The 10,416-nt window shown below is 59.8% G+C and overlaps 1 protein-coding gene across 2 annotated transcripts; it reads left to right on the top strand.

Annotated features, from left to right (window-relative positions):
• Positions 1-1,633: 1,633 nt before the first annotated feature.
• SLC20A1 (solute carrier family 20 member 1) lies at positions 1,634-9,997 on the top strand. Of its 2 annotated transcripts, XM_066567396.1 has the most exons (11): positions 1,634-1,761; positions 1,912-2,361; positions 2,449-2,589; positions 2,685-2,770; positions 3,975-4,071; positions 5,620-5,739; positions 7,244-7,492; positions 7,577-8,126; positions 8,372-8,557; positions 8,808-8,892; positions 9,340-9,997. In XM_066567396.1, the coding sequence occupies exons 2-11, from the start codon at positions 2,052-2,054 to the stop codon at positions 9,493-9,495; spliced, it is 1,980 nt and encodes a 659-aa protein (XP_066423493.1). In that variant the 5' UTR covers positions 1,634-1,761; positions 1,912-2,051; the 3' UTR covers positions 9,496-9,997. The 2 variants fall into 2 exon arrangements, with proteins under 2 accessions (XP_066423493.1, XP_066423494.1); XM_066567397.1 differs by lacking the exon at positions 1,634-1,761 and having other exon boundaries at positions 1,847-2,361.
• Positions 9,998-10,416: the final 419 nt, after the last annotated feature.

Genomic DNA, 10,416 nt, shown 5'->3' with positions numbered 1-10,416 from the left:
CTGCACGTGGCCCTGGGGACACAGGGCCCATGGGGACACGGGCTGGACTCTGCCCAGGTGACGCAGGGGCAGTCATGCAGCAGGGCTGGGGCAGCCTGGCCACTTCCCCAGGCACCAGGGGCCACCTGCAGCCCCTGTCACTGCGTCCCCATGACGTGGTGGTGTGCAGTGGCCCGGCCGTGCCAGCCCCAGCTGCTGACCCGTGTGGTGGCACAGCCCCTGGCCACACACCCCAGCTTCCTGTGCCGGCTGACCCCTGCCCCAGGGCTGCGTCTGGGCACTGAGCCGTGGTTCCTGCTGGGCAATGATCACCCCAGATGGGAATGGGAGAGGGGCTCCCCCAGCTTGGGGCACACGTGTACCCCCAGCGTGGGCCGGGGCACGTGGGGCTGGCTGTGCACACACATCCACAGCTGCTGCACGCCGAGGGGCTCACCCCTCCCGTGGCACCCAGGCTGGGGGGACCCTGCAGGACCTCCTGGAAACCTCCTGGGAACCTCCTGGGACCTTGCAGAATCCCCTGAGCTGCCACACTCAGCTGTGGATCTGGTGCCGTAGTTAATCCTGGTGGGAACTAGTTTCAGTCCCCACCTATGGTCCTTGGCAGTCTAGTGGGGGACCCATGGGCTGGTGCTGGTCTCAACCAGTGCAGGCACAAAGCCTGTGTGTGATGCCAGTTCAGAGCTGGAGTGGCACTGAGCACACTGGAGAGGTACTGAGGCACACTGGAGAGGGACTGAGGCACACTGGAGTGCCAGCCCCGTGGCCAGTAGCTCCTTGCCCACCTGGGCTGGCACAGGCTGGTCATGCTGGAGCTGAGCAGAGCAGTTCCATACCTGGGCCAGCCCCACATCCGTGCCAAAGCGAGTCGAGCTGTGCTGCATCCCAGCCTGGGCCCTCACACCTGCTGGGCTGTGCCCGTGCCACACTGGAGCAGAGTCCACATCGGTGGAAAGCCGTGCCAGATGTGCCCGGCCAGGCCATGCTGTGCCAGTGCCGGTGCCGGGCCATGCCGTGCCGTGCCGTGCCGGTCCTGGTGCCATGCCGGGCCGTGCCGGTGCCAGTTCCGGTGCCAGTGCTGGGCCATGCTATGCCATGCCATGCCGTACCGGTACCGGGCCATGCCGTGCCAGTGCCGGTACCGGTGCCAGTGCCGGTACCGGTGCCAGTGCCGGGCCATGCTATGCCATGCCGCGCTGGTTCCGGTGTCATGCCGTGCCGGTACCGGTGCCAGTGCCGGTGCCGGGCCATGCTATGCCATGCCGCGCTGGTTCCGGTGCCATGCCGTGCCGGTTCCGGTGCCAGTTCCGGTGCCGGGCCATGCTATGCCATGCTATGTCATGCATTGCCGGTTCCGGTGCCGGTTTCGATGCCGTCCCTCCCGGGGCACAGCGGGCGCGCACGTGGTTCGCCGGCGCGCTGCCCGCACGGGGGGGCGGGGCCGGCCTCGGTCTCTGTGCTCGGCGCTGCCCAATGGCGATGCGGCCCCGCCCCTTTCCCTCGGAGCGCGGACCAATGGGCAGCGAGGGCGGGGCCGGGCCGAGCGAGGGCGGGGCCGGGCCGGGCGGGGGCGGGGCCGCGGTCACGCGGGGGCGGGGGGCGGTGTTAAAGGCGCTGCGCGCTGTGGCCGCCTTAGACCGGGTGGCGGCACCGACCGGGACCGAGGGAGGGCAGCGGGGTCCGGGAGGCACCGCATCCGAGCGGCACCGCACGCGGCTGGGCATTCCCGGTTAACGCGGCCCGGCCCGGCGCGGCGCAGCGGTGAGCGGCGGTGACGGGCAGGGGCGGGCGCACGCACGCACGCACGCATGGCGGCGGGAGGGGGCGGTGGCGCGCGCGGGAGCGGCCGTTACCGGCGGCGGGAAGGGCCGGTTCCGGTGCTCGCCCCGCTCAGCTCTGTCCTTCCCGCAGGATGAGGAGCGGCGCGGACCATGGCGCAGCAGCCGGCCCCCAGCCCCTGCGACCCACGGGCCCCTAGGACGTCGCGGTGTCCCCGAGCCCTATAGCGATCCCTCTATTTAATTTTGTACCTAATTTATTAACCCATCGCCATGGAGCCCACGGTGCCCGCCGCCCCCATGGCCGACTTCCTCTGGATGCTGGTCCTGGGCTTCATCATCGCCTTCGTCCTGGCCTTCTCTGTCGGTGCGAACGACGTGGCCAACTCGTTCGGCACGGCCGTGGGCTCGGGGGTGGTGACCCTGCGGCAGGCCTGCATCCTGGCCAGCATCTTCGAGACGGTGGGCTCCGTGCTGCTGGGTGCCAAGGTCAGCGAGACCATCCGCAAGGGTCTGATCGATGTCAAGATGTACAACTCCTCAGAGGAGATGCTGATGGCAGGCTCGATCAGCGCCATGTCCGGTAAGGAGCGGGGAGGTCACGGTGGAGGGGCACTGTGTCCCGGGATGCCCTGGTGATGGCTTTCTTAGCAGGCTGCTTCTTCTCCAGGATCTGCTGTGTGGCAGCTGATGGCTTCATTCTTGAAGCTCCCCATTTCTGGAACCCACTGCATCGTTGGGGCCACCATTGGCTTCTCACTGGTGGCCAAAGGGCAGGAAGGTGTCAAGTGGTCTGAGTTGCTGAAGATTGGTAAGTGCAGCAGGACCACCCCAGACATGGACCCCATGTGTCCCTGGGCTTCCTTTTCCAGCAGCAGGATGCTGATTGTGCCTCTCACTTTCTAGTGTTGTCCTGGTTCATCTCACCCCTTCTTTCGGGCATCATGTCTGCTATCCTGTTCTTCCTCGTCCAGAGGTTCATCCTCTGTAAGGTAAGGGCTGTCTGCCCTGTTTTCTGATGCTTTGGGGCTCTGGGCTGCTCTCAATGGACTTGTTGGTTGGCTTATGGCCCCCAGGGCTTCTCCTGGCACATCCTGGAGTGTCTGTGTTGGCATCAGGGGAGCCCTTTGGAAACTGAAGACGTGAGAAAATGGGGCCTGTGACCACTCCACAGAGTGGACTTGGAGGGTTTGGGGCATCACCTCCCCTCTGAAACATGGGAGTTGTTTTGCCTGGCTTCAGCAGGAACAGCCCTGTTTCCCAGTAATGAAGTAGCTCAGAATTGATAAGACCAGTGCTGTCATCTGGGCTTTTCCAAATTCCTGGTGTAAGGGGCTTTTTTTCCATGGGGTAGGCTGCAGGTAAAGGTATTTATCCACAGCCATGGCATTCCTCAGCTAGGAGGGACAGAATTGTTTCCGAGTCTGGGGAAGCCACATTCCTGAGACCCAAACTATGCAGAGAAACTCCAGTATTCTTTTCTGCATATCTGAGGTTAAATTCCTTTAAGTTTTACCTCTAACAATTGAAGAGATGTTAAGATTTTATCAGTGGCAGTCCTTTAGAACAGCTCAGCGTCACCACTGTCACAGTAACCTTGTGTAACCAGCCTCCCAAAGCGTGGCTGGCCCTGTCATGCTCCATCCTGGTGCTTGTGCTGCTTGACATTCAGGGAGCCTTGGTGTGCTTGTCCTGATGCCAAATCCCAATTGCTGGGCAGCAGTGGGGATTAAACACTCCTTCTGCTGGGGTGAGGGCCTTGCTGCCAGGTATGTGGTCAAATAAGCTCCTTTGTGACTAATGGACTTTTTATTTTGTTCAAGAGAGCTGAAAAGGGGCAAAAGCTTTGAAAGTTATTGGGGAGTTGAAAGAAAAATGTAAGTGGAGGTGGCACTTTGGGGAGCCAGGGAAAGGGTTCAGAAGCCAGATAGAGATGAGTTGTTCCAGGCCTGGGAGTGCTGGAAGCCTTGGCTGGGTCTGCCCTAGCTCTGTGGGGAGGCTTGTGGGATCCAGGTGTTGTGCTACCTCCTGCCCTCCATCTGACTGGCGGCTGTTCCCTAAAGGCTGTTGGGAGCTGTCGTCTGTAGGTGACTGAGGGCACAAACCCCTTCTGGAGAGGATCTGTTGCTGAGCTGCTCCTGGGCTGCTGCACAGCCCCCACTGTGCCTCTCTGCAGCACTGCTCTGTGTTTTCCAGGCAGATCCTGTTCCCAACGGCCTGCGAGCTTTGCCCGTCTTCTACGCTTGCACTGTGGGAATCAACCTCTTCTCCATCATGTACACTGGGGCGCCCTGTAAGTGCACAGCAAATGCTTCAACCTGAATTTTGAAATTCTTTCCAAAGCCTCCATTAAATGCACGATTTACCCCTTTTTTGCTTTACAGGGCTGAGATCTCCTAGAAGGCGGCTGGCCTGTGCCGGTTACGGAAGGCGGCAGGCTAGCCTGCACTGTCTGGGCTAGGTAGTTGCCCAGCCAAAGAGACCTGCTCAAACTAAACTCCTCCAGACCTTTCTCCTTAGACTTGCCAGGACTGGCCAATAACATGGCTTCCCCTTCCCTTCTCTTACCTGTGCTAAAACTCAGGTATCTGCTGGCTGCCAGCAGTGGGGCTCGGAGCAGGGATGGGGCTGCGCCTCCTGCTTCATCCTGTCCCTAAAAACAAGCTAATTACTCTTGTCCAGAAGAGCTGGCCTGTGTGCTGCAGAGTCTGAGCTTCAGGTTGAAAAGCCAAGCTAGGATGCTGTGTGGCAGGGGACAAGTCAGGAGCAGGACTAAGGGAGGGCTCAGCAGGGATAGGTGGATTTGCTTGTGGAGCCAGAGGCTCCGTCACCTCCGTTGTTTGCTGGGATGACTCGGCCTGAGCTGTTTTCTGGTGTCAGCGTGGGTTTCCTGTTGTGGAGGAGCCTCTGGAGGTGGGATGCGGGCAGGCAGTGATGGCTCTGGCAGGGTTTGCTCTGTAAACAGTGGCTGGAAAATTTTTTGGAGGGATGTCAGCTTCCCCTTCCCTGGGCTCTGCAACATGGGGGAGAGGAGGGCAGGCCTGCCGTGGTGCTGCTGGGGGCACTGGGGCTGCTCCCAAATTAACTTGGCATGTCCAAAGTGGATCTGTGTTCATCCTGAGCCCTGAACTGCTGAGTGAACTCTAGGTTGCTTGAGCACAGGGTTTGCAGGCAGACCTGTGCCTGCTGGAGGTGTCTGGGCTGCTTCAGGAGCAATAAGGCACTGCCTGCAGCAGCAAATGCAGGGTTTGGATAGTCACAAGCACCTGATGCCCTACCTGGGCTTGTGTGATGCCAGTCCTCTGCTCAAAGTCAGGCTGCCTGTGAGAATGCTCCTAAGTGGGTCATGTATCACCTCAGATGCTATGAAGCCTAAATTGCCATTGACTCCTGGAGCACAAGAGCTGCCCTCCCCAGCAGCTGCAGGGGCTGGAGAGCTCCAGGGTGGGAGCAGCCCAGTGTCCGTGTCCTCTCCAGAGCAGGGAAGCAGCACTGGTGCTGCAGCAGCCACACTGGGAAGTGTTTTTCCCTTTGACATTGCAGCAAATGAGGAGACAAGAGCTGTGTGGAGCCCGGGGCATGCACCACTCTGTACAGGGCTTGGCTGGGGGAAAGGCTGTGAAGGGTCAGCTACTGATGGGAATGTGACTTGTGGGGCTGAGAGCATAGCTAGGGTCTCAGCAAGGTCAGTGATGCCTTCCCAGCAGTGCTTCTCCCTGGCAGGTGGATTAGCTCAGGGCTCTTGCAGGTGATGGAGTCCCTGTGCCTGGGAAAACCAAAGTCATATATCGAGGAGGGTTTTGCCCAGAGGTTTTCAAAGATCCGTTGTTTTATTTCCTAGTGCTGGGCTTTGACAAACTTCCTCTGTGGGGTATCCTCCTAATTTCGGCGGGGAGTGCTGTTGTCTGTGCTCTCGTCGTCTGGTTCTTTGTATGTCCGAGAATGAAGAAGAAAATCGACCGTAAGTACCACGTCCCTCTGCAATCCTCGGGGAAGGGCATGCTCTGGCTAACCCACTTCTCTTCCCAGTGGGAGATCCCATTAGCTGTGGGGCTGTTATTAACAGAATCCTCCTCTTCACTCGGGGATTAACCTGCTCTGAGTCACTGGGGCACTCAGCGTGCTGGGCTCTGCCTGCTCCTAACCCAGGCACCCAGACCCCCCCCAGGAGCAGCTGTTGTGGTGCTGAGCAGTGTCTGGGGCTGATTGATCTGCAGGGTGGTCTCTCCTGGAGCTGTGGGCAGTGTCAGACAGCTTGTCCCTCTCTAACAGAGGAGAGAGAAGGCAAGAGACAACGTGCCTGTTGTAATCTTTAATCTTCTCATACCTGCTGAGCAATCCTTGGCCTGGCTGATGCAGATCACAAGTTTAAAGCTGATGAAATCCTTCCCCTGTAGCAAAAAAACCCAAAACACTCTATTGAAAGGCATCCAAAGGATCAGCCTGGAGCTCTGCCTCCGGAGCAGTGCTTGGAACTGCATGTGGTCCTGAATATCAATGATGTGTGCAGGCTGGGGCCTTGGGAGTTGGTGATGAGGGGATGTCCTTGTTGTGCTGGTGTAATTGGGGTGTGACTAACAGCTTTATGACTGCTCTTGACAGTCCTCCAGCTGTTTAACTTAACTCCTGCCCATGAGGTGAGGTGGGCTCTTCTGCCTGTCAGGCATACTATGTTCCCTGCCTGCCCACAGCATCCCTGGGAGGAGGTGGGCATGCAGGGGGAGACAGCTCTGCTGGGACTGGATGCCAGGATGGAGGGTTGATGCCACAACCCAGCCCTTGAGGCAAACAAAGTGACAGGGAAATGGTCATGTTTATGACAAGAAGGTGGTTTTGGTTGTTGTCTGAAGGAGCTGACCTCATGTTTTCACCTGGAGAAAACATGCTTTTACTGTTAGAGGCGGAGGAACAGCCTCAGGTTCCACAGCTTGGTGCTGCTGGTTTGGCTGCCTAGGGTGGACAGGAAACCAGGCTGCCTTTGGGGGGTGGAGACCAGCTCCTGTTTGGGTTTGTCGTCCAGCAGTGGAAGCTGGAGAGGAGCCCAGGCTGGAGCTGCTGGGCTGGTAGAGGAGCTGGGCTCTTCTGGGCGCCTCTCTCAGCTTCAGGGGTCATAGCCGCTCCAGAAGTGGGTCCAGAGCATCCCACTGCCCACGGGGATGGGACAAACATGGCCCAAAGAGGAACCTCTGCACTAGACATTACCGACATAAAAGCCCCATAATGGTGTTCACCACACCCCGTGTGGGTGGGGGTGTCTAAAAATAGGGGATGAGCTGGCATAGATGGTTTGGCTGTTGTGCCCGGGACAAGGTGTGACTGTCCAGCAGTTTCCAAAGTTCAGGATGTGGAGGAGCTGTAAATTTTATTTGGCTGCCATAAATCTGAGTGGCAAGGGGTGTGGGCTTGCTGCTGGCATTGGGTGCAATGGTGGAAAGGGGTTTGATGGTGGCTGCCCTTCTTTGCAGGAGAAATAAAATCAAGTCCTTCTGAAAGCCCCTTGATGGAGAAGAATGCTTGCCCAAAGGAGGAGCAAGAGGAGGCCAAGATGCCCTTGGAAGATGCCAAGGGCCCCGCTGCTGATGCAGGGTCAACCGCGCCCCCTCGGGCAGCGGGGGAGGAGAGGATGGTCTCCTTCAACCTGGGGGAGCTGGAGGAGGCCCCAGAGCAGGAGAGACTTCCCAGCCTTGACCTGAAGGAAACAAGCATTGATAGTGGTGAGTAGCAGGGGGTGATTGGGGTGCTGAGACTCCCCCAGCCCAGGCACCCCTTGGTGCTAACCCCGCTGTCCCCCCTGGCAGGAGCTGTGCGGCTGCCCAATGGCAACCTGGTCCACCTGAGCCAGGCAGTGGGCCACCAGCTGGGCTCAGGGGGGCAGTACCAGTACCACACTGTGCACAAGGACTCCGGCCTCTACAAGGAGCTGCTGCACAAGCTGCACCTGGCCAAGATGGGGGACTGCATGGGGGACTCGGGGGACAAGCCCCTGCGGCGCAATAACAGCTATACCTCCTACACCATGGCTATCTGTGGCATGCCCCTGGACTCTCTGCGGGCCAGGGACGTCGAGGAGGGGGAGAGGCTCAGCTGGTCTGTGGTGGACACGAAGAAGAGGGTCCGCATGGACAGCTACACCAGCTACTGCAACGCAGTGGCGGATGCGCACCCGGCTGCTGACGTGGACCTGAACACAGCCCAGGCAGAGCTGGGGGCCGCTGACCGCAAGGGTAGCACCGGCTCCCTGGAAGAGTGGCACGAGCAGGACAAGCCTGAGGTGTCTCTGCTCTTCCAGTTCTTGCAGATCCTCACAGCCTGTTTTGGCTCCTTCGCTCATGGTGGCAATGATGTCAGGTCAGTGGCGTTGTGGGAGCCAGGGAGGCTGCTAGCTGGGGCTAGTGCTCACAGAATCATGGAACTACAAAATAGTTTGGGGTGGAAGCGACCTTAAATACCTTGTTCCAACCCCCTGCTATGGACATGTTCCTCTTGACCTGGTTGTTCCATGTGCCATCCAACCTGGCCTTGAACACTTCCAGGGATATTCTATCTTGCCAAGAGCCTCTGGCCCTCTAGACCAGTTCCTCTTTCTCTTCCAGCAATGCCATTGGGCCCCTGGTTGCACTCTTCCTGGTCTATCAGACAGGCGATGTGGCTACCAAGGTGGCAACTCCCATCTGGCTGCTTCTCTATGGGGGTGCAGGGATTTGCATTGGCTTGTGGGTCTGGGGAAGGAGAGTCATCCAGACGATGGGGAAGGACCTGACTCCCATCACACCATCCAGGTAAGGGCTACCATGGAGCAGAGGGGAGGCTCCGTGAGGCCTGAGAGCTGCGTTCTGCTCCAGGAGCCCCTCTCCATTCTCTCCTGGGGGTTTCAGTGGTGGAGCCGGGGTGTGTGTGGCTCCAACACCTTGCTGCATCCTGGGGGGTTCATCCAGGGGCTGCAGAGACAAGCTGTGCTGCCTTGAGCTGAGCCCACGGTGTTTTGGGGTATCCCGTGCCCCTATTCTGATCTGCTCTCTGTCCCTGCAGCGGCTTCAGCATCGAGCTGGCCTCAGCGCTGACGGTGGTCATTGCCTCCAACGTTGGCCTCCCAATCAGCACAACCCACTGCAAGGTAGGAGGGCTACCAGGGGCATGGCTTTGGCTCTGTGTGAGCGCAGAGTTCCCAGCTCTTGGTGCTCACAGGGCTGAGCTGTGTGGGAGGCCTCACTCTGGGCCACTGGCCACTGTCAGCTCCCAGCTCCGCTGCTTGCATCTCAATGTGGGGTGGCAGCAGCTGCCCAGCCTCGGGGTGGGCCCCTGGGGCACTTGGGAGGTGATGGCAGAACAAAACCCCTTTCATGATCCCCTAAGCTCTGCCAAGAGGCCATGGGAAATCGAGTGCTGCGGGATCCTGGTCCTGTCACCCCTCTGGGCTGGCAGCTCCTTGCCCTGCACTCCCTGCCTGCGCTCTGTGTGGTGCCCATAGGCCGGGGCAGGACCCAGGGCTCTGCCTGAGACGTGGAGGAGTGCATGTTTGAGGGGTGCTCTGGAGCTGAACGTGCCCCGGCTTCTCATGCAGGTGGGCTCAGTCGTCTCAGTGGGCTGGCTGCGCTCCAGGAAGGCGGTGGACTGGCGCCTCTTCCGAAACATCTTCATGGCCTGGTTCGTCACCGTCCCCATCTCCGGCCTCATCAGCGCTGCCATCATGGCTGTCTTCAAGTTCGCTGTCCTGTGAGGGCACCAGGGTCCCACTGCTCCTGCTTCCCACTGCTGTCCTCCCTCGAGGAGCCACTGAGGCTGCCTGCTGTGGGGTGGCAGCTGCGCCCATCTGCGCATAGTGCTGTCACTGAAGTACTGAAGTATCTTTTTTTTTTTTTTAATATAACTGTCTTGGCGCTAACATTGTGGGGGTGCACTGCCAGGGCTGTATGTGCCCCCAGGTGACCCCCCTGATCTGCTGTAGCTGTAGATAAGCAGTTACTGGGGGCCACTTTCTCACTTCTGCCGATCCCCTGGCAGTGATTTTTGGGGGAAGGACAGAGGTTGGTCCTTGCCTGCCCTGGAACAAAGGGCCGGGGAGTCGTGGGGTGCCCCTCTCGCAGGCTGTGCAGTGTTCAGCTTTGCCTCCATTGCGTAGTGCTGTGGACACCATCCTGCTCGGGGGCCCTGGGGGCTGCCCTCTGGCCCCCTGTCACTGCTGCTACCTCGGACTTAATAAAGATTTCCTTCGTATGCCAGTGCTGCCTGTGGTTCTGGGGATTTTGGACACGGCAGGGGCCCCAACTGCTGCCCCACAGCCCTCGCTGCCTTGGCCCTGAGCCCCAGGAGGGAGCTGGGGACAGAGATAAGCGCCCCACGTGCCGCCTGTATCACGGGAGGGGCTGTAAACAGCCCTGCGCTGGGGTTATCGGGGCCCTGCACCTGGGGGCGGCTCCAGCCCGCTGTGGGGAGATGTGTGGCTGTGTGTCCGGCCTTCTCCGTGCCTCACAGCCCTGGCTCAGCAGCTGCTCCGCGGCCCCTCCATGTGCCGTGGGCTGCTCCCTCATGCCTGGGTCAAGGCCGGGCCGGGCCCCGCGTCAGCGGCCCCGGGGTGTCGCAAGAGACCTGGCGGGGGCAGCCGGGAGAGGGGCCGGGGCCTTGGGCACACGAAGGGTTC

This window comes from Molothrus aeneus, chromosome 29, assembly GCF_037042795.1.
Source record: "Molothrus aeneus isolate 106 chromosome 29, BPBGC_Maene_1.0, whole genome shotgun sequence".
In the NCBI taxonomy this organism is placed as follows: domain Eukaryota; kingdom Metazoa; phylum Chordata; class Aves; order Passeriformes; family Icteridae; genus Molothrus; species Molothrus aeneus.
The sequence above is the reverse complement of the archived record's forward strand: the minus strand, read 5'-3'. Positions and strand labels throughout refer to the sequence as shown.

Excerpts from the sequence above, each read along its gene's own strand:
- SLC20A1 (XM_066567396.1), top strand. The coding sequence starts at position 2,052 with ATGGAGCCCACGGTGCCCGCCGCCCCCATGGCCGACTTCCTCTGGATG. Across the intron at positions 4,072-5,619 it reads CATGTACACTGGGGCGCCCT|TGCTGGGCTTTGACAAACTT; the intron begins GTAAGTGCACAG and ends TTTATTTCCTAG. Across the intron at positions 8,558-8,807 it reads ACTCCCATCACACCATCCAG|CGGCTTCAGCATCGAGCTGG; the intron begins GTAAGGGCTACC and ends CTGTCCCTGCAG.